At 41.9% G+C, this 25,905-nt stretch overlaps 1 protein-coding gene across 14 annotated transcripts in view; it reads left to right on the top strand.

Annotated features, from left to right (window-relative positions):
• NSUN2 (NOP2/Sun RNA methyltransferase 2) overlaps positions 1 to 25,905 on the top strand; it is a 60,240-nt gene that overhangs the window by 11,368 nt on the left and 22,967 nt on the right. For 8 of the 14 annotated variants that reach the window (XM_065584187.1, XM_065584188.1, XM_065584184.1 and 5 more), the window contains 9 exons: positions 3,165 to 3,357; positions 8,510 to 8,584; positions 9,010 to 9,099; positions 10,409 to 10,539; positions 14,220 to 14,293; positions 20,343 to 20,473; positions 21,189 to 21,285; positions 23,909 to 24,084; positions 25,361 to 25,453. In XM_065584187.1, the coding sequence (XP_065440259.1) occupies positions 3,165 to 3,357; positions 8,510 to 8,584; positions 9,010 to 9,099; positions 10,409 to 10,539; positions 14,220 to 14,293; positions 20,343 to 20,473; positions 21,189 to 21,285; positions 23,909 to 24,084; positions 25,361 to 25,453 (1,060 nt within the window). The remainder of the gene's footprint in view (positions 1 to 3,164; positions 3,358 to 8,509; positions 8,585 to 9,009; positions 9,100 to 10,408; positions 10,540 to 14,219; positions 14,294 to 20,342; positions 20,474 to 21,188; positions 21,286 to 23,908; positions 24,085 to 25,360; positions 25,454 to 25,905) is intronic. The other 6 variants (XM_065584193.1, XM_065584190.1, XM_065584189.1 and 3 more) reach the window with 1 other exon arrangement.

Raw genomic sequence — 25,905 nt, 5'->3', positions numbered from 1 at the left:
TTGGAGTGGGCAAATCTACTGTGGGGGCTGCTGTGATCCAAGAAGCCAATGCAATCAAGGACGTACTGATATCAAGGGTAGTGACTCTGGAAAACATGCAGGCCATAGTGGATGGCTTTGCTGCAATGGGATTCCCTAACTGTGGAGGGGCGATAGATGGAACCCATATCCCTATCTTGTCACCAGAGCACCAAGCCACCGAGTACATAAACCAAAAAGGGTACTTTTCAATGCTGCTGCAAGCCCTGGTGGATCACAAGGGACGTTTCACCAACATCAACGTGGGATGACCGGGAAAGGTACATGATGCTCGCGTCTTCAGGAACTCTGGTCTGTTTCGAAAGCTGGAGGAAGGGACTTTATTCCCGGATCAGAAAATAATCATTGGGGATGTTGAAATGCCTATCGTGATACTTGGGGACCCAGCCTCCCCTTAATGCCATGGCTCATGAAGCCGTACACAGGCAGCCTGGACAGTAGTCAGGACCTGTTCAGCTATAGGCTGAGCAAGTGCAGAATGGTGGTAGAATGAGCACTTGGATGTTTAAAAGTGCACTGGCGCAGTTTACTGACTCGGATAGACCTCAGCGAAACCAATATCCCCATTGTTATTGCTGCTTGCTGTGCGCTCCATAATATCTGTGAGAGTAAGGGGGAGACATTTATGGCGGGGTGGGAGGATGAGGCAAATTGCCTGGCCACTGATTACGCACAGCCAGAGACCAGGGCGGTTAGAAGAGTACAGCAGGGCACGCTGCGCATCAGAGAAGCTTTGAAAACCAGTTTTGTGACTGGCCAGACTACAGTGTGAAACTTCTGTTTGTTTCTCCTTGATGACCCACCCCCTAGTTCACTCTACTCCCCTGTAAGCTAACCACTCTCCCCTCCCCCCTTCGAGCACCGCTTGCAGAGGCAATAAAGTCATTGTTACTTCACATTCATGCATTGTTTATTAATTCATCACACAACTAGGGGGATAACTGCCAAGGTAGCCCGGGAGGGGTGGGGGAGGAGTGAAGGACAAGGACACACTGCAGTTTAAAACTTTAACTCTTACTGAAGGCCAGTCTTCTGATGCTTGGGCAATCATCTGGGGTGGAGTGGCTGGGTGGCCGGAGGCCCCCCCACCGCATTCTTGGGCATCTGGGTGAGGAGGCTATGAAACTTGGGGAGGAGGGCTGTTGGTTACACAGGGGCTGTAGCGGCGGTCTGTGCTCCTGCTGCCTTTCCTGCAGCTCAACCATACGCTGGAGCATATGAGTTTGATGCTCCAGCAGCTGGAGCATCGACTCTTGCCTTCTGTCAGCAATCTGACGCCACCTATCCTCTTCAGCCCACCACTTGCTCTCTTCAGTCCGCCACCTCTTCTCTCATTCATGTTGTGCTTTTCTGCACTCTGGCATTGACTGCCTCCACGCATTCTGCTGTGCTCTGTCAGCGTGGGAGGACATCTGGAGCTCCGAGAACATATCATCCCTAGTCCGTCATTTTCTCCTTCTAATCTTCACTAGCCTCTGCGAAGGAGAAACATTTGCAGCTGGTGGAGGAGAAGGGAGAGGTGGTTAAAAAAGACACATTTTAGAGAACAATGGGTACACTTTTCCACGTTAAATTTTGCTGTTCACATTACACAGCACGTGTGCTTTCGTTACAAGGTCGCATTTTTCCTCTTATATTGAGGGCCTGCCGGTTTGGTGTGAGAGATCACTCATGCAGTGTCAGGCAACAGAATTCGGCTTGCAGGCAGCCATGGTAAGCCACAGTCTTTTGGCTTTTTTAACCTTCATAACATGTGGGAATGGTTTCAAACAGCAGTGCCCCCATTTCCCATATCAAGCACCCGTTGGGTTGCCCATTTAAAATGGGTTTGCAGTGTAAAAGGAGGGGCTGCAGTTTCTGGGTTAACATGCAGCACAAACCCAACTAACCCTCCTTCCCCCCACACACCCAATTCTCTGGGATGATCACTTCACCCCTCCCCCCCACCGCGTGGCTAACAGCGGGGAATATTTCTGTTCAGCCGAGCAGGAATGGGCACCTCTGAATGTCCCCTTAATAAAATCACCCCATTTCAACCAGGTGACCGTGAATGATATCACTCTCCTGAGGATAACAAGGAGAGATAAGGAATGGATGTTGTCTGCATGCCAGCAAACACTGGGACCATAAAGCTGCCATGCTTTGTTACGCAATGATTCCAGACTACGTGCTACTGGCCTGGCGTGGTAAAGTGTCCTACCATGGCGGATGGGATAAGGCAGCCCTCCCCAGAAACCTTTTGCAAAGGCTTTTGGAGTACATGAAAGAGAGCCTTCTGGAGATGTCCCTGGAGGATTTCTGCTCCATCCCCATACATGTTAACAGACTTTTCCAGTAGCTGTACTGGCCGCGATTGCCAGGGCAAATTAATCAGAGCGGTCACAATGGAGCACTGTGCGATAGCTCCCGGAGGCCAAGAATGTCGAATTCTGTCCACACTACCCCAAATCCGACCCAGAAAGGCCGATTTCAGCTAATCCCCTCGTCGAAGGTGGAGCAAAGAAACCGGTTTAAACAGCCCTTTAAGTCGAAAAAAAGGGCTTCGTTGTGTGGACGTGTCCAGGCTTAATTCGATTTAACGCTGCTAAATTCGACCTAAACTCATAGTTTAGACCAGGCCTTAGATATTACATTAGGTTGTGTGTTCTCCATTATAAGAACCGCCTGTTTACAGTCCCTCTTCTTTAACTTCAGAATTATTTTTACTTTCTATAAAATGGCTGCAAAAATACCACGTATTGCATTCAGCAGAGCAGCTTTGTCCTTTTCAGGCATCAGTGCGTATCATTTCTGCAAAAAAGCTCTGCTAACTCTGGGATGAGATGTGGAAGAACTGTATTTTGTTGCAGTTGTATAGTGCCAAATTGGTCACTTCTAATTTAAACAGAGCGCTCCACGTTCCAAATGTTTGAAACTAGGCTTAAAAATTAGGACTATAAAATGCTCATTTCCAAACAATTTATGCAATATGAAGGGGAAACTATATTTTACCTATATAATTATTGAATAGTAAAGCCACTATTTGGGTACTGTGATACATATTTTTGCAGCATATTTGCTGGCTAATATATGAATGCAAAACACAGATTCTTCCCGTTAACCTGTAAATTTTATTTTGTTCCCAGAGGGGTTTGTAATTGCTAATGATGTTGACAACAAGCGCTGCTATTTGCTGGTTCATCAGGCTAAGAGGTTAAACAGTCCTTGCATCATGGTGGTAAATCATGACGCTTCCAGCATCCCTACTCTACAAATAGATAATAATGGAAGAAAAGAGATCCTCTTCTATGATAGGATTTTATGTGATGTCCCTTGCAGGTATATTGCATTTACTTCTTAATACACGTATTCATTGTGCTACTTTTAATGTAATCTTTTTTCTTAATTTGTTCCTCGGCCTTTCTGCGAAGATTTCCAAAACAGGCTGTTTCTCCTTTCGCATCAGATTAGATAAAGAATTCTAGCTTAAGATAAATGATCTTTTTGCCTCACTCCAGCCTATCCTTAGCTTCCATTAGCCAGTGGACTAAGTTTGTCTTCTAAACCTTTACATCAGGAATGGCAGGCTATATATGGAGCATAGCTATGTGATCTAACCGTTTCTAGTTTTTGTTTAATTCCCAAGCTGCAGGAATTAATGGAAACAAAATTCATATTAAAAGCAAATACAATCTTCTACACTAATACTGGATCTAAAATGAGATAGCCAGTCTAAATACCTGTGGGAGAGGAGGCATTACTAAATGCTGCATCAATCTTAATTTCTTTTATTTGAAACAAGTTCTACAAGCATAGTTGCTTTTATTTCTTTCAGGGCTTAAAAGTGCAGTTCTGTTCTGAAAAGCGACTCTCTCCAAAATAGCAACAGAGGGTCCTGTGGCACCTTTAAGACTAACAGAAGTATTGGAGCATAAGCTTTCGTGGGTGAATGCCCACTTCATCAGACGCAAGTAATGGAAATTTCCAGAGGCAGGTATAAATCAGTATGGAGATAACAAAGTTAGTTCAATCAGGGAGGATGAAGTGCTCTGCTAGCAGTTGAGGTGTGAACACCAAGGGAGGAGAAACTGCTTCTGTAGTTGGATAGCCATTCACAGACTTTGTTTAATCCTGAGCTGATGGTGTCAAATTTGCAAATGAACTGGAGCCCAGCAGTTTCTCTTTGGAGTCTGGTCCTGAAGTTTGTTTGCTGTAAGGTGGCTACCTTTACATCTGCTATTGTGTGGCCAGGGAGGTTGAAGTGTTCTCCTACAGGTTTTTGTGTATTGCCATTCCTGATATCTGACTTGTCCATTTATCCTCTTGTGTAGTGACTGTCCAGTTTGGCCAATGTATATAGCAGAGGGGCAGGCCAGTCCTCACCCGCAGACAACCTGCTAACCTTAAGCATATTCTCACCAGCAACCACGCACCGCACCGTAACAACTCTAACTCAGGAATCAATCCATGCAACAAACCTCAATGCCAACTCTGCCCACATATCTACACCAGCAACACCATCACAGGACCTAACCAGATCAGCTACAATATCACTGGTTCATTCACCTGCACGTCCACCAATGTTATATATGCCATCATGTGCCAGCAATGCCCCTCTGCTATGTACATTGGCCAAACTGGATAGTCACTATGCAAGAGGATAAATGGACAAGTCAGATATCAGGAATGGCAATACACAAAAACCTGTAGGAGAACACTTCAACCTCCCTGGCCACACAATAGCAAATGTAAAGGTAGCCATCTTACAGCAAAAAAACTTCAGGACCAGACTCCAAAGAGAAACTGCTGAGCTCCAGTTCATTTGCAAATTTGACACCATCAGCTCAGGATTAAACAAAGACTGTGAATGGCTATCCAACTATAGAAGCAGTTTCTCCTCCCTTGGTGTTCACACCTCAACTGCTAGCAGAGCACCTCACCCTCCCTGATTGAACTAACCTCGTTATCTCCATACTGATTTATACCTGCCTCTGGAAATTTCCATTACTTGCGTCTGATGAAGTGGGCATTCACCCACGAAAGCTTAAGCTCCAATACTTTGTTAGTCTTAAAGGTGCCACAGGACCCTCTGTTGCTTTTTACAGATTCAGACTAACACGGCTACCCCTCTGATACCTCTCTCTAAAATGTCATTGTAGGATTCCTAGTTATTGTCTCAATCACTTCTATATCAAATCTACCCAATTTACAAGTAAAACTTGCCCCCAAAACTGTCTGAAAATTTAGCTTGGAATCTGAAAGTCCAAATTCTTCCTAGTTCATGCATCAACAAGAAAAAAGAAAGTTAAGGGAAACTTAAATGGAATTCGAAAGGATGCAGTCAATAAAAATACATACGTTATTTTCCCTATATTGCTATCATCTTTGCCTACTAAAAGGAAACATTTTTAATAATTCAGGGTAGTTGCTCTTGTTTATTTTTTGCATTTCTTGGATAATGAAAATCAGTAAAGTCACTTTCATTTGTTTATGATCACTAATTTCAGGTTCCTAGCGCTGCAGTGTTTCTTTCAAATACTGCAAGGGAATGTTTTTAAGACTGTAAAAATCTGGAAACATTATTTTTTGTAGATTTTCTAAAAGCTTGCTTTTTTTTTTTTTTTTTTTACAAAATGTAAATTTTTGCACAAATATAAGTTAATGTGCATTTAAGAATTCTGTTGGTAATGCATGAGCCAGAGTAGAATCCAGATAGTTCTCTCAGAGTTGGATTGGTGCTTGAAGAGTAAATTGGATTTAAAAGTAAAAATTAGTTTAATGAGTAATGTGAACAGATATGACTCTGAATACTTTGAGTTAGAAGGTGCTGTTTTCACAGGTTTCTCCACCCCGCCCCCCGCGAAGTATTCTTTAATCATCTTTGAGTAGGATCACTCCTGTCTGCTATGTCAGCATCCTCTCGCACTAAAAGATTCCAATAGCTTGGTCAGGGAAAGATGAGCCATTGTTGTTTAGCTACTTTTGTATTATTAAATCAATTGATAGTTAATTGGATTGGAAGCTAAAAACTGAGGGAGGATTCTTATTCTGTGATTGTTCAATCTTCTGTATGTATTTTCTGTTCCCTGTTTTTTGGAATTTTATTGTCCCTGTTACTCCCCTTTGATCCTCTCTTCCTCTTGCTCCCTTCCCCTTTTGTCTTCTCTCTGGTGTCCTCATAGTTGTTCTGTAGGCACTCAAGCCACTTTTCCTTTCAAGTTATGTTCACTCTTATTTTTGCTGATGATGCACATTGAAGAGTAAGGATTCATTTGTGCTCATTATGGGTGGTGGGCAGGTATACCGCTCATCCCACTTAGTGAATGGAGAATGAGACAAATGAGTGGCTTTAAGCCCCACCACCTTCAGCACTGTGTGAGAGAGGGGTATAGAAGAAAAGTCTGGCCAGTTGAACAGGACCTCAATGCAGTTCTTTATCCAATTAGTGTCTGGGGCTAACTGGCCATAGCTTAGAGCCTTCCTGTGTAGCGCTGACTCTAATTGACTGCTTGGGAAGGAGAAAAGTTGCAGGAGCAGCTTCAATTTAAAGTTCTCCTCACCTAAAAATGAACTTGAAAAAAATCAACGTCACTACAATAAGCAGCTTTTTATGTGCCCTTACCCTGTATCGTATGTTAATGAACATTCACATATTTATGATTGTGCATCTTTAAATTAAAAAAAAAAAACTTTTTTTTTTTAGTCTGGAAAGAAGTCCTTTAGTATGAACAGCAGCATCTTAAAGCTTTTAAAGCAACTTGTGTGCTTTGGTTCTGTTGTAAAAAGCTGGGGAGGGGGACGAGGTGGGGCAGTATAGACTCTGTATGTAGTGGCCTAGATGTTTCTATTGAGAGTATCAACAAGAATAACAGATGAGATGTTATTTCTTATTGTGTGGATTATTGTCCACTGGAACTGGGATGGAGACTACAATTTTCACATCACCATCTGCTGTATGATTTGTTCTCACTTTTTTGGTTACAAGGAACCTACCATGACTCTTGATAAATTGTTCCAGTGGTTAATTACCCTCACTGTGAAAAATGTACACCTCATTTCCAGGTTTCAGAGTAGCAGCTGTGTTAGTCTGTATCCACAAAAGGAACAGGAGTACCAAGTCTCTAAGGTGCCACAAGTACTCCTGTTCTTTTTACCTCATTTCCAGTGTACTGTTTGACATTATCAGCTTCCAGAACTGTATGGTAGCTATTTTGTCTGAGTAAACCAAGACACTTTCATGGTACTTACTTTACTTTCTCTTTAACTTTTAACTTCGTTAATCCTCTTGAAAATGGAGTTCTTTTAGTGAAGAGACTACTTGTCGTGAAGAAGCATTTGTCAGGAATTTACTTGAGCCTAGTGATATAGCAATATGAAGTTCCAACTTTTGTAAATGATGTCACATTTTTGTTAAACCTCAACGCATAGTCTGAAATAAGTTAATTTAAGCAAAAAATATTAACTCTTTGAATACCTCTCACATTTTATTTTATATTAAAATAAGGAGTGAAGTCCTAGCATCATTGAAGTCAATGGCAGTTTTTTTAATTTACTTATTTGGGGCTGGGATTTTACACGTTAGGTATGTGAAATTAATTTCAGTGGGTGAAACAAGGTTTTGTTGCCTATTGGGCTTTCAGAACGCATCTCTTGATTGATTCTCAACTGGTAAAACTAGTCTGGTGCTGGAAATCCACTCAGATTAGAGATGGATTGCATAGTCTCTGAGACTTTGGAGCTAAATAACTGGATCAAGATGGAAGATCCAGTTTATCCTAAGTTAGAGGTAGGAGTCAGAGTACTGCTCTTGGGTCTGGTAGCTTACAAGGAATGTGTTGAAGTGAGTAACTGGGGTAAGATGATATCTAGCAGCATATGAATCAAATTAGATGGTACATTTTTCAGTTCAGGATTGGAATTCCTACATATGTTTAGTGCCTAGCAAAAATGGGGTTGTAATCCTGACTGGGCACTATTGCAATAATAACGAAGAAAGTACTTGTTTAGTGATGTGTGGGGTTTTTTGTTGTTGTGTTTTTTTTCCTCTGTATCGTGTTTTGACTATTAACTTTGAAAACTTAATTTGTTTTTTAAAAAATGAATTTTTTGCCTGTAAATAGTTATTCCACAATTTTCTTATCTTCTGACTGCCTTTAATCCCTAAAGAAATAATTAGAAAAGGGAGAAATCTATGTCTAACTTGATTGCTACCAAAACACACTGTTCCAGTTTTTAGTGGGAATTCCGGGTGATAACTGAGACAGATTATTGTTCCCTTGTCTCACAGTTGGCTGATATTAGAGGCTGAGACAAGATCTGCTGAGGGTTTAGCATCCTCTTAAAATGAATCCCCTGTGGTTAGTATCAAAATGGATCGTTTCCTCATGGGTTAAAACACCATTTTTGGATTTACTTATTTTTTCAGCATAGAGTTAAATGTAGATCATAAAAAAATTTTATTTGTGAATTAACATGTAAACTTCTATTGCAGTGGAGATGGAACTATGAGAAAAAACATTGATGTGTGGAAAAAATGGACAACACAAAATAGCTTACAGCTACATGGGTAAAAGTGCATATTATAATTCCTGTATATGTTTGCAGCAAATGTCATCAGTGTAACAGTTTTACAAATAGAAATTATGAAATGTTGCCACCTTTCCCTTCCCCCACAAACAGCTAATTTCCTTGTACTTTCTTCTGAGAAGGTGATAATCATCCAAATGTGGGATCAGTCTACATTAAGGATAGGGCAGCATCCCTATTATTTTTGGTTTTTATGAATACCAAAATAACTAGAGCCCTTGCAAATTCACAACCATGAAAAACACATAGTGAACTGTGAAATCTGATCTCCCCTGTGATATCTGGCTATTATAGGGGAAGGGCAGGGCTGTCTGTGTCCCAGCGGGGGATTCCTACAGTGCACTGGACTCCAACTGTTAGTCCCAGTGGGGCTAGGGAAGGATGTGACTCCTTCTTCCCCTGCAGGGGCCACTCTGGGGCTGGATCAAACCCCCAGGAACCTCCATGGCTGTGCTGGGCTCTGAAGGCAGCATCCCTGCCAGCAGCAACACAGAAGTAAGGGTGGCAATCCTGCAATACCCCCTAACCCCCTCAACCCACCACCACACACACACACTAGCTTTGCAACTCCCTACACTCCCCTTTTGGGTCGTGACCCCCACATTTACAACACCATGAAATTTCAGATGTAAACATCTGAAACTGAAATTGGCTTTAAAAAATGGTATAACTGAAATTGATCAAAATGAATTTGTAGGGCCCTACAAATAACTAATGCAAAGGCAGGGAATCCATTGGGAGGGGGTTGCTAGCAGTGAGGGCACAGTAATGGTAGTGAGCCAACTAGTTGAATAGGAGGCGGGTGGCAGGAGCTGCAGGGAAGACCGTACAAGCCTAAAATGGCAGTGTCCACTTTGTACACCAAAAGTCTAATGTAAAATAAAATATGAATATTGGTGAAATCCCTGTATTGTTATCTCTGATGAATATGAATAAAAGATTGGCCCTGGCCTTGTTTGACAAATAAACAACTTGGTTTGTTGGCTATTGTAATGCATCAAACATGGCTGTTAGTTTAATACTGTAATTTGGTGGTAGAGGGTTTATGTGAATTCTGGAATTAAGTTAATCACATTTTTGTAAATTGATGTGGGTTTTTTTTTAGAAAAATAAGATTTTAGAAATCTCATTTTAAAACCTAAAATTATTTAATTTTACTACACCTCTCAATTTAGATATGGTTTGATATGTAAACATTGTATTATCTTTTTGTTGAACAGATTTATATATGCTGCTTTTCAACACTGCAAATTGTTGCAATCCATAGAAATTTTTTGGTGAGGTTTTTGGAAAAATAGCTTCATTGACTAAGTTCTTTAAAATTTAACAGTGTTTGTTTAGTATACCTAAGGAAGTGTATTTGAAACGGTAGTATTCTATTAGTTTAGTTTACAAGGTTTATTTTAGGGGCAGAGTTGTATTGTGGATGGACATCGTCGTCCAGGTTATTGTATTGTGTGATATGTCTTTCTAGTACAACACTAACCAAAGTGTGTTCTGCTGGCAGTGCTTCTCATACTGTTGATTTTAATGCTAGAATTCCTGGGCCAGAGAGGGGTAGTGGCCAAGATAAATTGCCTGCATTCAGATACTATGGTAATAGGCACATTCAATAGAGGCATGAGGAAATTAAGCTCCTTGTTTAAACGTTGTGTCCTGTTTTAATGCCTGATTTAATATAGCTAGAATGTCTGTAATGAAGTTTTCCCTGAGGTTTAAAGTAAGCTTCATCTGTAACAGGGTGTTTTGAATAAGGGATAATGGGAGTCTTGCTGAATGGTTTGGACAAACACTTTTCTTTTAGATTGCAGTTAAGGATTGCAACCCGGGGTGTAGAACAACTGGCAGAAGGAGGTAGGATGGTCTATTCGACATGTTCACTGAATCCTGTTGAAAATGAAGCTGTGATTGCATCCCTGCTGGAAAAAAGTGAAGGTGAGAAAATGAGATCTTGGCTGAATATTTACTGAACAATACATTAAAATCTTATTGATTCACAATAATAGGGGGGAGATGTGAAGATTAGAATGCCAGGGATGAGTGCAGTATAGATGAGAAACTCCCAGTGGGTGAATGGGAGGGAAGCTGCCTTATTTTCTCCTCTTATATCGACAGCTGTAATAAAAGTTCTCTAGACCAAATGAGGTCTCCTGCAACACCCTATCAGCATTGGTAGATTTTATAGCTGTAACTGTTGGATCTTAAAACAGTTCTGTAAATGATGTACCAAAGACTCATTCAGACTCAGCTGTGTTGCCTCGGTAGCATCAACAGGAGTAAAAAGTAGTAAACATTTATTTTTGTCACTGTAGCAAGCATACATGGAGCACAACTGTTGAGTAAGAATGTGCCATTTTAACATAACCAAGTCTCCAAATAGAGCTCCACCTTAAAGTTGGATGCCACTGTCTGCTTCTGGTGGATGGAACTTGTGGCCAAGTTAAGCTCGGCAGTAGGTAGCACGATTGGCAGCAGTGTCTCAGACTGCTGTGAAAGAGATCAGAATTGGGGCAGTAGCTTGCTTAAACAGCAGAGTTGTGGGGAAAGTAATTTTCGCCCCATATTTTCCCCCACCACCAGGGTGGGAGGAGGATCAGATGCAGCAGTAGTTGGTAGTAAGTAGCCTAGGCCTGTTTGAGGGATGTTACCAAATATCAGGAAATGACACTAGCTCATGGGCAACTGTGTTCTAGTGGCTTCTGTCTGGGGACTGAGAGTTTTTAAAAAAAAAAAAAAAATTTTTTGAGGCACACAGGGGTGAAAAGGGGGCACAGGTGCTAGAGAGGGATGCCGGCTCCTCCGGCTGCACTGGCGGGGGAGGGACTACAACATCAGTGGGAAGGCTGTGAACAGTGCAAGGAGGGTAACCGAAAAGGGGCACAAGCGCTTATGGGGGGAGCATGGACGCACAGGCAAAATACACCGAACCAGGAGCGGGGGAAGGGAGGGCAAAAGGAAAAACCAAGGGGGCGGGCAAAGTCCAGGGGGGAAACTACAAGGGCAAGAGCGGGGCAAGCAACCTAACCAAAGCTAAAGTTTGGGGCAGGGCAGGTAACAAATGCTGAAGGGCTAGGGCGGGGCAAACAAACTAACAGAGAGGCTCAAAGCAGGTAACAGGCGGGGCAGGGGAAGGCCAGCTAACACCAGGGGACCATAGGGAGGGGACCCCACCAGCCAAACGCAGTTGGGGGGGGGGCAGGATAAGTCCAAGGTGGGAAGGTAGGTGTGCCCACAGGCGCTTGTGTAGCTCAGTCCTTGCTGCTCACTGCTGCAAACAAACAGTCCCGGATGGTAAACGGGGGAAAACAACAGCCCTGTCAAGGGGCGAAGAGCCGATCCAGGTGGTACGTGGGGCGGTGGAGGGGGTGGCGGTGGGGGCGGTAGCAGAGGAGGAGCAGATGGACGGGGGGAGGGCTCTGCGCCCCACCCCCTTGCTCCCTTCAACAGCAACAGGAGTCACCACCACCCCAGGAGCAGAGATGGTCAAAGTCACTCAGTCCACAAACACCCCCCCCCCCCCATGTCCCGCAGTAGGAATCCTCTCTTCTTCTCGATGGTGGCAGTAGCTCCAACACAGCAGCAGCGGTCAGCCAGCTAGGCAGGCAGGGAGGACCCCTGGGTGGTGTTGGGGCCCGTGCTACTCCCTCCAGGGGCGGGGGGCAGGCCGGCAAGGCCCCCCCCCCTCCACCCCACTCAGCCACTCAGCAGCACCAACAGCAGCAGTGGTAGTCCAGGGAGGGAGACTCCAGCAGGCAGCAGCCCAGGAAATGGGTGGGAGCTCCAGCCAGCAGCGGCCCAGGAGAAGAGGAGGAGGAGGAGGGAGAGCTCCAGCCACAGCTGACTGATCCCTCCCTGTAGTGAGTCCTTATTGCGCCCGCCCACTTCTAAAAGCCCCTCCCCCAGCCTAGTGGGAGGGACCACTGGACCCAGGAACCAACTAATCTCTGGAGACAACTAATGAAAAAATGGAGTGGAGTGGAGTGATGGTCAAAGGTTCAAAATCAGGGTGCCGAATGGGGATACTGAGCAGAGAACCCCGGACAGCGCCCACTGCTCCTCAAAGGTGTCAAGGGAGCCAGCGGATGCTGCCCAGTGGAACTCTGCCCGGAGACGTGAGACCAGGGAGGTACGGAAATAGGCACCACAGTTGCAGAGCACTCCCTCGTCCAACATCCTCTCCCTGGTATTGTAGATGGTGAGTTTGGCTAAAGCCAGGAGGAGGTTGACGAGGAGGTCTTGCGACTTCGTGGGGCCACGGATAGGGTGTGCGTAAATGAACAAGTGTGGGGAAAAGTGCACCCAAAACCTCAACAAGAGGTTCTGGAGGAGCCGGAACAGGGGCTGCAACCTGGCGCACTCGAGGTAGGCGTGCGCCAGGGTCTCCCTCACGCCGCAGAATGGGCAGGTCTCAGGAACGGGTGAAGCGCGCCAGGTACACGCCCGTGCTCACGGCTCCATGGACGAGCCGCCAACCGATGAGGCTGAGAGTTATGAGGCCTGGATTCTATTCCTGAGTCTGCTGACATCCTTTGTGTCCTTGACTAAATCACTTAACATCTCTGGTTTTTATCCCACCTCAGTTTCATCCCATCTGTAAAGGTATTTCTAGACTTTAACATGAAGTTTTTTATAACCTATGTTGTTATCCACACTAGACCCACCCCAAGCAAACATTTCTTTTCTGACTGAATCAGCTAACTGCACACTTGCAAATTATTTCCAGTGGTTTTGAATGTCTGTCTTTTTACTGAAGTTCAAATCAAGGGGTTTTACTGTACATGGAGACTTTTTAACATTTGTGACTAACTTCAAATTGAGTCAGCTTTGAAAAATGACACCCCATGCCAATCTGGGAGGTTTACAATTATGTTTTTCTATTTTAAGATTTTTACTTTTTTATTATTGTTTAGAATACCTGTGCAAATAAGAGAGGTGACTGCTTGGTTGACAAAGGGGAGTAAACTGACAAAGTACTATAAAATGCACAAAGCAAGTAAATTGAAAATCAGTTAAAAAAAGACCTTTCTCTGTTCTTTCATTTATAGCAATCCTGAGTTGCAGCAATTTAATAATAATAAAAACAGTAGTGTGAGATTTTTTTTTTTTTTTAAATGGGTAATGATTCAAGTATACTTAAAGGAATAATAGAAAATGTAATTTTGTTCATGTTCAGGACATCTTGAAGCATTTTACCAAGTAATGAGTTAAATACTGGAAATAGTATTTTGTTGAGGGACTGTTAGGTTATGAGGCGTCAGGCTTTAAATCTATCAGGGTTGAAAATGGGCATTTTATTTAATTATAAAGTCATTTTTGACAGCCAGTGTTGTGTAGTATTGTCTTTTTATCCTTTACTTTCATCTGTTGTCAAACTTCTTTAAAGTTCTTATTGGACTTTTAAAAATCTGTTCATAATTATGTGTAATTTCTTATCTTTGTTATCTTGAAGTACAAAATGTATTTCAAAATAAGTATCTCTATCTTATCCAACATGGTGTATAATTTTATAGAAATCCATGTTTTGAAAGGTTACATAGAAGTACACGTCTAAACAATTTCCCTGAAGTTTATATTTTCAAGAACACTTATTTGATTTTGCATATTTGGCTTTCTAGGTGCCTTAGAACTTGCTGATGTCTCTTCTGAGTTGCCAGGCTTGAAGTGGATGCCAGGGATTACACAATGGAAGGTATTTGGAAGATATTTCTGTAAAGATATATACCATAGTCCCAGTCTTGATGCATGCTTTGTTACTTGCACAATTTAGGGCTCTCAGCTCCCTACCCTCTCTTTTGGGTACTTAGGAAGTAAGGGACCCAACTTTACCCCTCTGTGGGCTCTGGGCTCTACTCCTCAGTGGACTCAGGGCTCTGCGGGGCCTTTTAACAGTGAAAGAGTCTTACACAGTAATATCCTTAACCTCTATTTAGTAACAGTTACCAAAACAGAATAAACACTCTAAGCATACAATGCTCACCACTCCCAATAAGGCAGATGAACTTTTCTTGATGGCCAGTCAAGATTAGATTGTCCAGAGCTCTAGTTTCTGCATGGTATGGTCCACAGGTTGTTAAGATCTGACAGCTCTGATCTTGGGCTGTCCCCTGGAGTTAGGTTCCAAAGAACGTCCCTTTGGACCCCAATGTATATAGTTAAAACTTGGTTTCTACCTAGCTATACCTTAGCCAATAATTTTAAACTAAAGTACTACAAAACAGTGTTTTTCACCAATCCTAGCCCATTATGAAACCATTCTTTAACCAATCCTAGCACATTAAGAAACAATTCTTGAACCAGTTAGACCCCACCATCTTAGTTCATTTAAATCTTGTGAAATTAGTTATGCACCAAAGAATCAGACAGACCATACAGATAAACAGTAGAGAAGTAGGGACCATAAAGGCCAAACAATAGTGAAGTATAGATTTCACAATCACAACTGTTAAGTGGTTCCTTGCCAGACAAAATATCAAACAAAGTTTTCTTTAAACATCTTACCCTTGGTTTCTTTATCTGGAGATGGTGAGTACTATTAGGACAGGAGTGCCGGCCTAACATCCTGGTATTACGTTGTTTTTGATGCAATTTAGATGCAACGGGAGAATATGATTTAGCTCATGTCTGCTGTTTCTCACTCTTGCTGCTGCTTTTATTGCAGAAAAAGGCCCCAGACCTTACAGCTTTGGGTGTAAAATCAGGCAGGAACTAACTCAAAAAGCTCTAAAATTGAGGTATTGGCCTAAGCTAATAAAACTGGAAGAAGTTAAATGATAGCAATAAATATGCCACCAAAGTTTTTAATACTCCCCAGCTAGAGTACACTCTACAAATCTTTGAGGCTCCACTAATACAGTCTCCCGGGGGGAAAAAATCACCATCATGTTTCTTAATTTTGCTTTTACTTCATTTCAGGCAGTTCTATCTCCCTTTTTGTTGATAATCCTGTCCGATCCACTTTAAGTTGTCTCTTACCTTTAGGCATGAAAAGTTTTATAATCTGTCAAAAGAGGAAGCCACCTGGCTTCTTTCCCATCCTTTTTTAGCTGCTGGGATGCTCCAGCCAGTCATCCATCCCTGAGGCTCTGTAGCTGAGCTGGATGCGAAAAAGGGTCAAGAAGTGGACAGGTCCTTCAGACTTCTTGAAATACAAGGAGTCCTCGACTTTACGACATTCGACTTAGGACGAACGGCACTTACAACATTTCTGAATTGACACCCTGATCTGGCTTGCAACAATTGGTTTCGACTTTACGATGCTTGGTCCTGCAATGGAGTGGATTGTGGTTCCGAGTTACGACTTTTTACTTACGACGTAATTTTCAGGAGCCAATTGTGTTGTAAATCCAAGGATTGCCTGTATTCTTTCAGCAGAAAACAAACGTAGAAGGTTGCTTTAAGTTTCCTGACCCTTCTGACGCTGAAGGCTGAGCCTTAAAATGTGTACCTGTGTAGTAAATGCAAAATGGTTAATGGCATATGCAATTTGGAATCTTGTGTTTTGCATTTACAATTTAAGTACACACTTTTCGAAGCTTCGCCATGAAATAGAATCTGTCTGCAGAGTCATTTGCAAAATAGACCTGCCTGCAAGTAGAGATGAAGCTAAAAGAAAGGAAAACAGAGGTAACGTAGGATGCCAAATTTATAAAACAAACAGATCTTGCTTTAGTATTTACCTCAGAGGATCCTGGCCGATGAAATGTATTTATGGATAGAATGGTGGTTTGGGAGCGTGATTCTAGTTATTTAGGTTGCATCTCCAACTTTACCATAAATGGAAAGGGGTTCAAGTAGCATCCATAGTTGTACACAAATAGCAAAGCACAAAGTGAAAAGATTTTGCTTTTCCTTGAGTGGGAATCATACTTTACTTTTTAAATAAGCAAAAAGATAGGGTTTACACACACACACTGCTTCAGTCGAGATGCAAAATATCCAGAAAGAATGTTAACTGATGTACTGCATTTCTGTGAATGTTTATGCTAAAAATTGATCTCAAGATAGAAATCTTCCCCATAACATTAAGATGTGTATTCAAAATAATGCACGAACAGTATGCAGAGAAATATTGGCAGATTCACTTGTCTCGAACCCATGTCTTCTACTTGAGAATGTACGTTAAGCCTTATTTTAGTGCATTTGTGGATAGTGAAAACAGCAGTAAAGATTAAGTGCAAGACTCTTTAAATTCCTGGCTTTCATTGCACATAATTTTGTTAAATAAATCTTTACCACTGAAACTTTTAATGCTCGGGTTTGTCCAAAGGTGTAACTAGCTTCCTTTAAAACTACAGTCTTTATGGTGGCTTTTAAGTTAGCTGATCATGATGTGGGGGAGGAGAACATATCTTATTCAAATATGCCTATTACAATTCCAACACACCAATATGGATAGAACTCTCTCAGGTCAAAGTTGTGAGATTCAGCAGAGGTCACCTTATGCTTTTTCTGCTGAGTTATGTAGGCTTTCCTTGGTACTTCCATGGCTGTTTCCTTTCTGACTGTATGTCAGAACATCATGCTGAAGGAGACCCCATCTTGTCCATGGGCTATGGACCAGAGAATAAGAACCTGTTGTGATGTATGTTTTCATAGATTTTAAGACTGGAACGGACCAATAGATCAATCCACTCTGACTACCTGTATAACACTCTCTAGAATTTCACCAGATTACCCCTACATTGAGTCCAGTAATTTGTATAAAGTACATCTTCATGAAAAACAGGTTTTGTACAAGGCTAATTCAAAAATGGCTGAATTTTAGAAGTTGCAACTTCATGTGCTAGTCTTGACAATTCTTAAAGTATAAGTGAATGAAATTTATTACAAAAACCCTTCATTATTATGTTGTATGTGATAACAGAGTAATATAAAACCGTATTGTACGAGCAGTTGTGGTTTCATGCTGTTGCTTCATTGGAGTTCCACAACTGTATACTTTTGATATTGTCCAAATGTGGAAGTATGCAGTTAATTCAGCAGAATAGAGCTACTCCTTTTTTGTCTTAAACGTATATTAATATGATAAGAGATTAAATTAATCATACAAGTCAGGAAAATGTTACCATTCTTACAGAAATGTTGACTTGATATCCTTGCACATATGTAATGATTTTTTTTTTCTTGGTAAATGTGTCCCGTATAAATATACTCAGACTAATATTACCAAGTTAAGGTTCCTACAGGAATTTTGAATTTCCCACCTTTTTTTATGTGGTTAGTTTTTCAACCTGCATTATTTTTTTGTGTTCCATCTGTATTTGTTAACAAGTAAATTAACATCAAATTTTATTCCTAAATGAACTGCTGGCACTAGTAATCTTGATACAGCCGTTTAGTTGTTACATAGGGTTGCCAACTTCCTAATTCTAGAAAACCGAACACCCTTGCCCCGCCCACTGCCCCTCCCCTCCCTCCGTTGCTTGATCTTCCCCACTCTCTCTTGCTCATTTTCACTGCAAGGCCCAAACAGGCATATTTATTGTTTTGACAGATGTATGAAGTTCAAGTTTTATTTGTTACAGGACACTAGAGCTGGCAGCCAAATAAGTCAAAAAGGGTAATTTAAAAAAAAAATGAAATTTCACAAAGATGTTCATGATTCTTTCCCTCCCCGCTTCCCATTTTTCATAACCAGCTGCATGTTCTGCGAGTGCTTGCTCATATCAATTCCAGTTAGGTGTGTGCGCGTGCACGGAAGTCAGAAAACTTTTTTCCTAGCAGCTACCCGTTGGGCTGGCTGTGGAGCCCCCTGGAGTGGCGCCGATATAAGACCCTGCCGGCCCAACCTCCCTTCAGTTCCTTCTTACCGCCCATGACGGTTGTTGGAACAGTGGTCTCTTGCTAGCAAGTTCCCCACTACTGCCTAGCATTCTCTTATAGTTGTAAATAGTTCCCTTTGTTAGTATCGTTAGTAGTTATCTTAGTGTTAAGTGCAGTATAGTGGTTGGGGTTTTTTCCCCTTCAATGAGTGCCCTACTAAAGTTATTTTAATTTTATGTATGGAATTAGGACCACACATTATCATAGCTACAATGGGTCCATTAAAGGCCCACTCCTGAAGCCCAAATACAAATCCATAGAGCACAACCACAGAAATACACACCTGTCCAGATACCTATATAAATAAATCTGTAGAAACTGACACCCACACCTACATGCAGGTACACACGTGTATTCATGTGTACACCTCTAGCATGCACTAAAACACATACTTCCACATTATTTAATATTATAATTGTTGCTTAATGCCTAGAGACCCCAGCTAAGTTCAGGGCTCCAGGGTGGTAAGTGCTGGACATACACATAAAAAGAGAGAGTCTGCAACAAAGAGTTTATAATGTAGCTAGGCAAAGGTAGGGAGAAATGTAGGATACATTGACTCTTCTGCAATTACTAGTCAACAGCATTCATTTTTAAGAAATAATACGTTTCTTTTAGAATTCCCTTCTCTTAAAAACTTGCTATGAAATGAATACACATTTTATGCCATCAATTTTTTTGCGCAAGCCAGCAAAAGGAATAAAAGTCAGTTAGGCTGCAAATTTTATTCACACAGGTATATACACATGTGGCAATACACACACCTTCCTACAAAAAAAACACACGGTCTCTTACACACATACAATGCATGCATGCACACACTTGCCTACACAGAAACTTTTTCATACACTTTTTCAGGGGCTGCCTAAATCACCTAGCCGGGAAGGGAGGAGAGTGGGCTGGAGGGGAAAAGATGGGGGTGGGGTGGGGATGGAGGAGAGAGGATTGGGAGGGAAAGAGGCGAAGGACAAGAACAGGGTAGGAGTGAGAGGAGGCAGTGAAGGGGAGAGAGGAGGAGGTGTGTGGGGGTATGTGGGGTGGAGGGAGATGCAGGGGGAATCAGAAGGCTATAGGTGCATGAGGATGTGGGGGGCACAAGGGTGTATAGGGACATAATGGGAGTGCAGCAGTATATGGAGGTAAATAGTGTACAGGGCGGTGAAGGACATAGGGGTGGCGGCTCTGGGAGCTGGAGAGGATGGGTTGGAGAGCGCTGTAAGGAGCACAGGGCTGGGGTGGGTAGTTGTGGGTGGTAGGATGGGATGGGGAGGTATGCAGTAAGGAGAGCGGGGGGTTGGGATGCAGTGATGGGGGGGTGTGAGGGTTGGGATGGGGAGGGATGCAATGGCAGGGAATGGGGGTGCAGGAGGATTAGAATGGGAAGGGATGCAGTGAAGGGGGTTGGGGGTGCAGCCCCATTCCCAGCACTCGGAGATAGGGATACACATACCTCAAACTCTTGGGTGCTGGCACGGGGGGGAGAGACGAGGAGAAGGGGGCCGGGCAGCAGTGGGAGAGGGGCATGCCATGTACCCCCTCAACAGCCGCATGCTGAGCGCTCTCGAGTCACACTTGCACTAGTTCCTCCCGTGCCGTGACCCAGCCAGTAGGAGCTGCGGGCGGGGAAGCACGTGAACCTCGCTGACTGCCCCTAAGGCTAGGAGCTGGACATGCTGGCTTCTTCCCAACCTGGGAGCCGCATGGCACAGAGGCTAGCAGGGAGTCTGCCAGCCCCACTATGCGGCGCGGCGGCAGCGCCAACTGGACAGTCAATGGCACGGTCAGCGGTGCTGACTGGAGCTGCCAGGATCCCTTTTTGACCAGGCGTTCCGATCCAAAACTGGACACCTGGTCACCGTATTGTTACGTGATGCAAAATTGCAGGCTGAAATGACATTATCCCATTTTCCATGCAGGTAATGCTAAAAGATGGACAGTGGTTTGAATCCTGGAAGGACGTGCCTTCTAACAGGCAGACCCAAATTCGGCCCACCATGTTCCCAATAAAAGATGAAGAAAAACTAAAAGCAATGAACCTGGAGCGTTGGTAAGTTTTCCCAGAGTGGCTTAAAGTGATAGGGAATTTTTGAGGTTTAGCTTTTATGGTGATGTGAAGATACCTTGTGGTAACTGGCAGTTCAGTTTTAGGAATGAATTGTGCGCTAGAACTAAACTTTTAAGTGGCTAGGATGCGGTATTCATTATAAGCATTGGTAACTGGATACTATGATTAGAACCCTAAAAATACATAAGGCAGTAAGAGATAATTATAGGTTGATTTCAAGGAAGATTGTACTACTTGATGACAACATAAGGACAAATTCTGGCTTCATTTACAATTTGACAGAATTACTACAAGTGTATACAGGGCATGAAAAGTGCTATGTAACAGCTAGGTATTATTGTTAGATCTCTTGATTAAAATAGTAGTGCAGTTAAATAACCAGTTGTGTGCAAATTGGAAAGCCTTTCGTAGTGAATAATCTTTAAAAAAAAAAAAAAAATCAAGCATTTAAAATTCTCATTTTATCAACGCTAAAGTTTAGTCAAATATAAAACTAAGGATATTTTACAACTGATGCAATTCACTATAGGAAGCTAGAATATTTCATTTAGACTCTGTTTCTAACTTAATGATTTCATCTTCCTAATTTTAACAGATACATAATTTACACTAAAGTAAATGTGATCATGTTTCTTTCAGTATTTCATAAAAATCTGATTGCTGGTATTGACCATGAAGTACTTTTTTCCCTCTCCAGCATTAGAATATTGCCACATCACCAGAACACTGGAGGTTTCTTTGTGGCTGTATTAATAAAAAAATCGTCAATGCCATGGAATAAACGCCAATCTAAGGTAATGTTCCTTTTTAAAGAGCAGTGATGACAGCATATATTGTGTTTTGGAAGCTTTCATAAACTATTTAGAGTATTATTGGAAAAATCACAGTTAGTAAAGGTAGTTGTCTTTCATGCCCATCCGTGAAGTATTTTTTTTAAACACTGCAAAAGTTCAGTTTTTTTTTATTTTATGGAAACAAAGTATGTATTTATATGAAATCTTAACTTTTTCTAGTTGTATATTAAACTCATGTGGTGGCCCTTCCAGTGTGGAACTTATTTGCAAAAACATTCCATGAAAACTCCAGAACTTGATTCAATGCTAGAATGACCTTTCCAAGATGTATAAATACTTTTCATACTGATAAACACTTTGCTTTACAGGATTATTGTTAAATAAATAAATATAGTTACATAAATATTAAATAAAAAATTGGGAATGTGGTATATTAAAGGTATATCATCAACTGAAAAATCGTTCTATCTGAATTTCTTTGTTAGAAATAATACCTAAGATTGCTATAACTGAAAGAAATTAAAATCATTTTTCTGTTTTGTCTGTTTGTTTTGTGTAGTCAGCTAGCTTGTCAATTCCCTTTTGTTTGTGTGGGCCTTTCACACAGCAAGAAGGTAAAGGAAAACATTTAGAAGCAGGTTTTCAAAAAAACCTAAGGCAGGGATTCTTAAACTGGGGGTTGGGACCCCTCAGGGGGTCACAAGGTTATTACATGGGGGGGTCGCAAGCTGTCCACTTCCACCCCAAGCCCTGCTTTGCTTCCAGCATTTATAATGGTGTTAAATATATTTAAAAGCCTTTTTAATTTATAAGGGGGGGGTTGCACTCAGAGGCTTGCTATGTCATAGGAGTCACCAGTACAAAAGTTTGAGAACCACTGACCTAAGGTATTTAGGGTTCCATAGTCTGTAAATCCCTTTTACAAGTAGGAAAAGGGGATTGTGAAATCCCAGTAAAATAGAAAGGCAGATACTGTACTGAAAGAACATTTTTTTTTTTTTTTTTTAAACTGACAAGATTTCAAGTTGGTGTCCCTTTAACTTGCAATGTTGCATCTCTTTAGAGGGGAATATTCCTCATGGGAATCAAGTGGAACGATGAGGTGAAGTGACTTGCCCAGCAGGCCAGTGGCAGAGCTAGAAATAGTTTTAGTCCAGTGGTTTCTTCACTAGGCTGCTATGTGATTCCTCAGTGTTCAGTCCCCCCTTCTGTACATGTTGTTACAATGGAATGGAGATAATGGTCATACTTTGAAATGTTTGCAATGTGTAGTTGCTAACAGGGCTGGTGAGAGAAATTTCATCTATGATCTGTCTCAAAACCTTGACAGTTTTATTATATTGTTATTTTATAATTTTTAATGCGTGAGAGAAGACAGGTGTGTCTTCCTCTCTCCTTCTGCCTTCCACCTCACCATTCCCCTCAACGTGTACCTCCTTCCCCATCAAAATGTCCAGCACCCCTTCCCATCCCATTAAGCCATTAGTTGGCACTGTAGAAACCATTAACATGGAAAAAGTTACTTCTTGCTGTCTCATGCCCTATGCTGCTGCATGCACATACCACAGGCCTAGCAGTTGCAGTTTCAAGGGCTGCACACTACCTTGGTTATATAGTCTGAGCTGCATGCTGAGCTGGCCCCTCACTCCTACTACCAACCTCCAGCTGTGACTGCTGCACCTGCTTCAGTCAGGCTTTTCCAGCCACCATGCTCCAGCTGCACCCAGCCTGCCCCTCCTCCAAACTGTACCACTTCCCAACAGATTGACCAGCCTCCACACCCCACACAGGGAATATTTTAACTATTCCTTTTCTGGATTTCATGTCTTTAAATTTGTTACCTTCATTCCAACTCCCCAGAGCCTCAAACTCAGTGAGAAAGTAGAGGGGATCAGCCCCCTGCCGAGGGGTTAGGGCTTCCATATATCCTAGCATGCACACCAATGGGGAGAGTTGCCTACCTCCAGTTTCTGCTATTCCTGATATTTTCCAACCACTCCTGTGTTCTCCTTTTCCACTTTCCTTAATTTCTACCCCCTCCACTTTACCGGAGGTCCTCTTTCCCCCCCCCCCCCTTCCTCTTCCCATCCCTTAATGGAGACCCAAACCCTTCTTCCCCTGTTGCCACCTACTCTTGCACCTCTAGTTGCCTCTCCCCTCCCCCTAAGCATTCTTGTGGGAAAATTTTTTTTTTCCAGAAAGTTTCAGTACCTTCTGTACTCCGATTACATTTCTCAAAACAGACACACACTCCAACAACTTGACAAATGGCCCAGAATTTTGGCCACTAACAGTATCTCTCGCCTCCAAGGCAATTTGAACAACTGGGTAGACTTTAGAGGACTTAGAAAAGTTGAGGTTTAAATGGAAAGCTGATCTTAACCTTAACTATAGCCGAGTTCTCGCTCTGCTATAATGGGGTGCATAGAGACCAAATACAGTACATGTATCTTTGAATGGATGGTAACGTGACCTTTGGGGAGCTACTTTATCTACAATTTATATACAATTACATTTTATGTAAATGTTAGTGAGAGCTGAGCATATGTTCATTTTAGGGATAATGTAGGCATTTTGTTATAACAGTTGTATCTAACTTTTTCTTCATTATAATCTGGAATAGCTTCAGCGCAAGTTATCACAGAGAACAGGAGACGTTTCAGTGAGTGCACCTGCTACAGAAGATGGCTCTTTAGAAATTGTTGAAGAACCACCAGATGCTGAGGATGAAGAATCTAAGGAAACTCAACACTTGCTAAATGTAGAGAGTGAGCAAAGCAAAAAAGATGGAGTATGTGGGTAAGAGACTACATTTAAGCATCTGTCCTGTCCTTGCTTCCTAACTGAGTGTCTAACACGAGTCCCGTGCTCAGTGGAGAACTCCAGTTCTGTTCAGTTCTTAAATTGTATGTCTAATTTTAAAAAGTGGACCTAATAGAATACAAACCGCACTTTCCATAACATGATCATTTGCTTTAATTTTGCCCTTTTCCCTTGCCCTGTCCTTAGATTGGTGCTAAAGACATTTAAAGAGCTTACAAACACATTGCTGACAATGTGTGTGTTTGCTGTACAAGACTCAGTGGAGGATGCAGTTCCAGTCTTGATTATCTTACTCTCTGAATTCTCAAAGAACTGGTCTGAATAACTGGGCAGCCCAGAGGGAAGGGTGCTGAGTTAGGATGCCTTTTTAATAGTGGAGTGATGATGGTTTTTTGCAGACATGGCTCGGTATTTGTGTCCTTTTTAAGAAATGAGTTTAAAAGAGGAACTTAAATGAAGAGAGTAGGTCTGTGGTACACTGGGATAGGAATGGAGTTTTAGGCATAGAAGGCACCATGGAAGAAAGCATAAAAGAGTGAGGAGGAGAAAAGGGTTTCAGTAGTGAAGTGATGAGACTGATTATGGATAGGTAAAAAATGAGAGCACCCAACTCTATATTGTCTATATTAAGATACCTGCATTTTATGGAATCATAGATTTTGTTTATACCTTCAAAAACATTTTATGGGTATTTTAAACCCTTCATTTCAATGTGCCAGCTGTGCAAGCAAAGGTTTACATCACATCTAATACACTTCAGTGCTTGATTTTTTTCACTCGCACTACATCAACCTCCTATCTGCACTAACTGCTTCTTACATCAATTTCCTATCATAGCAGTATGGAAACAGTTGCCTCTTCTGGCTCCTTCAGAGTCCATTATTTCTCCCTTCCCTACTGAGGAGGCAGTACTACTTTCAAGAGTTGAGCTGTTGCTGCTCCTGATCCTCTTCTCTTTGTCTTATCTCCCACCTGCTTTCCCATTTGTGTCTGAGAAAATGTCTCAGCGTGCTTCACAATTGCTCCCTCCATAAGCCTCTGCTCATCTTCCAGCTGCCGTATATTTCTCTTCTGCCATCTCCATCTATGAGTTTTCAGTGATTAAAATTGTAGAATAGTATTGAATGCTAGGTGAAGTATGGGAAAATGTCAATGCCTGGTTTTGTACGTTTGTTACTAATTGCAGAACAAGCATTGACTAATGAGTAAATCTGCAGTGTTTAACAAAGTATTTACATGAATTTGCTTCTAGACCACCACCATCTAAGAAAATGAAGCTGTTTGGATTTAAAGAAGATCCGTTTGTGTTCCTCTCTGAAGATGATCCATTATTTCCACCCATCCAGTAAGGAGAAATTCTGTCATTTTATTCTGTAATAAAGGTTTCAAAAGTATTCACGATCAGTTCCACAGGTGACTAGGTCTAGTATAATGCTCGGGGGGAAAAAATCTAGATTATTGCTCATACATAAAGCAAGCTTCCTCAATTTTAAGATGAAGTGAACATACTCAAAACTATAACTCTTCCTTTTACATGGAAATAGCCAAGTAAGAATGAAAATTGAGTTAAGCTTAGAAATATATTCAGAATGCAGGCAAGGCATTCAGCATGAAAATTTTCAACTGAACTTTATTTTTAAAATGTATTTTTTTTTTCCTCTGAATTTTCTAAAATGCTTTGATTCTATCGAGTGCATGGATTAACCTCATGTATTCTCAAGCCAAACCATCTATTAAGTGGCTGAGTCGGGAGGGGGTTGTGGGGAATAGGTTAGTCAATAAATTGTCATTTACTCA

The sequence above is a fragment of the Chrysemys picta genome, chromosome 2 (genome assembly GCF_011386835.1).
Source record: "Chrysemys picta bellii isolate R12L10 chromosome 2, ASM1138683v2, whole genome shotgun sequence".
Taxonomy (NCBI): Eukaryota; Metazoa; Chordata; order Testudines; family Emydidae; genus Chrysemys; species Chrysemys picta.
Note: the sequence above shows the minus strand (reverse complement) of the source record. Positions and strands in the feature narration are given on the sequence as shown.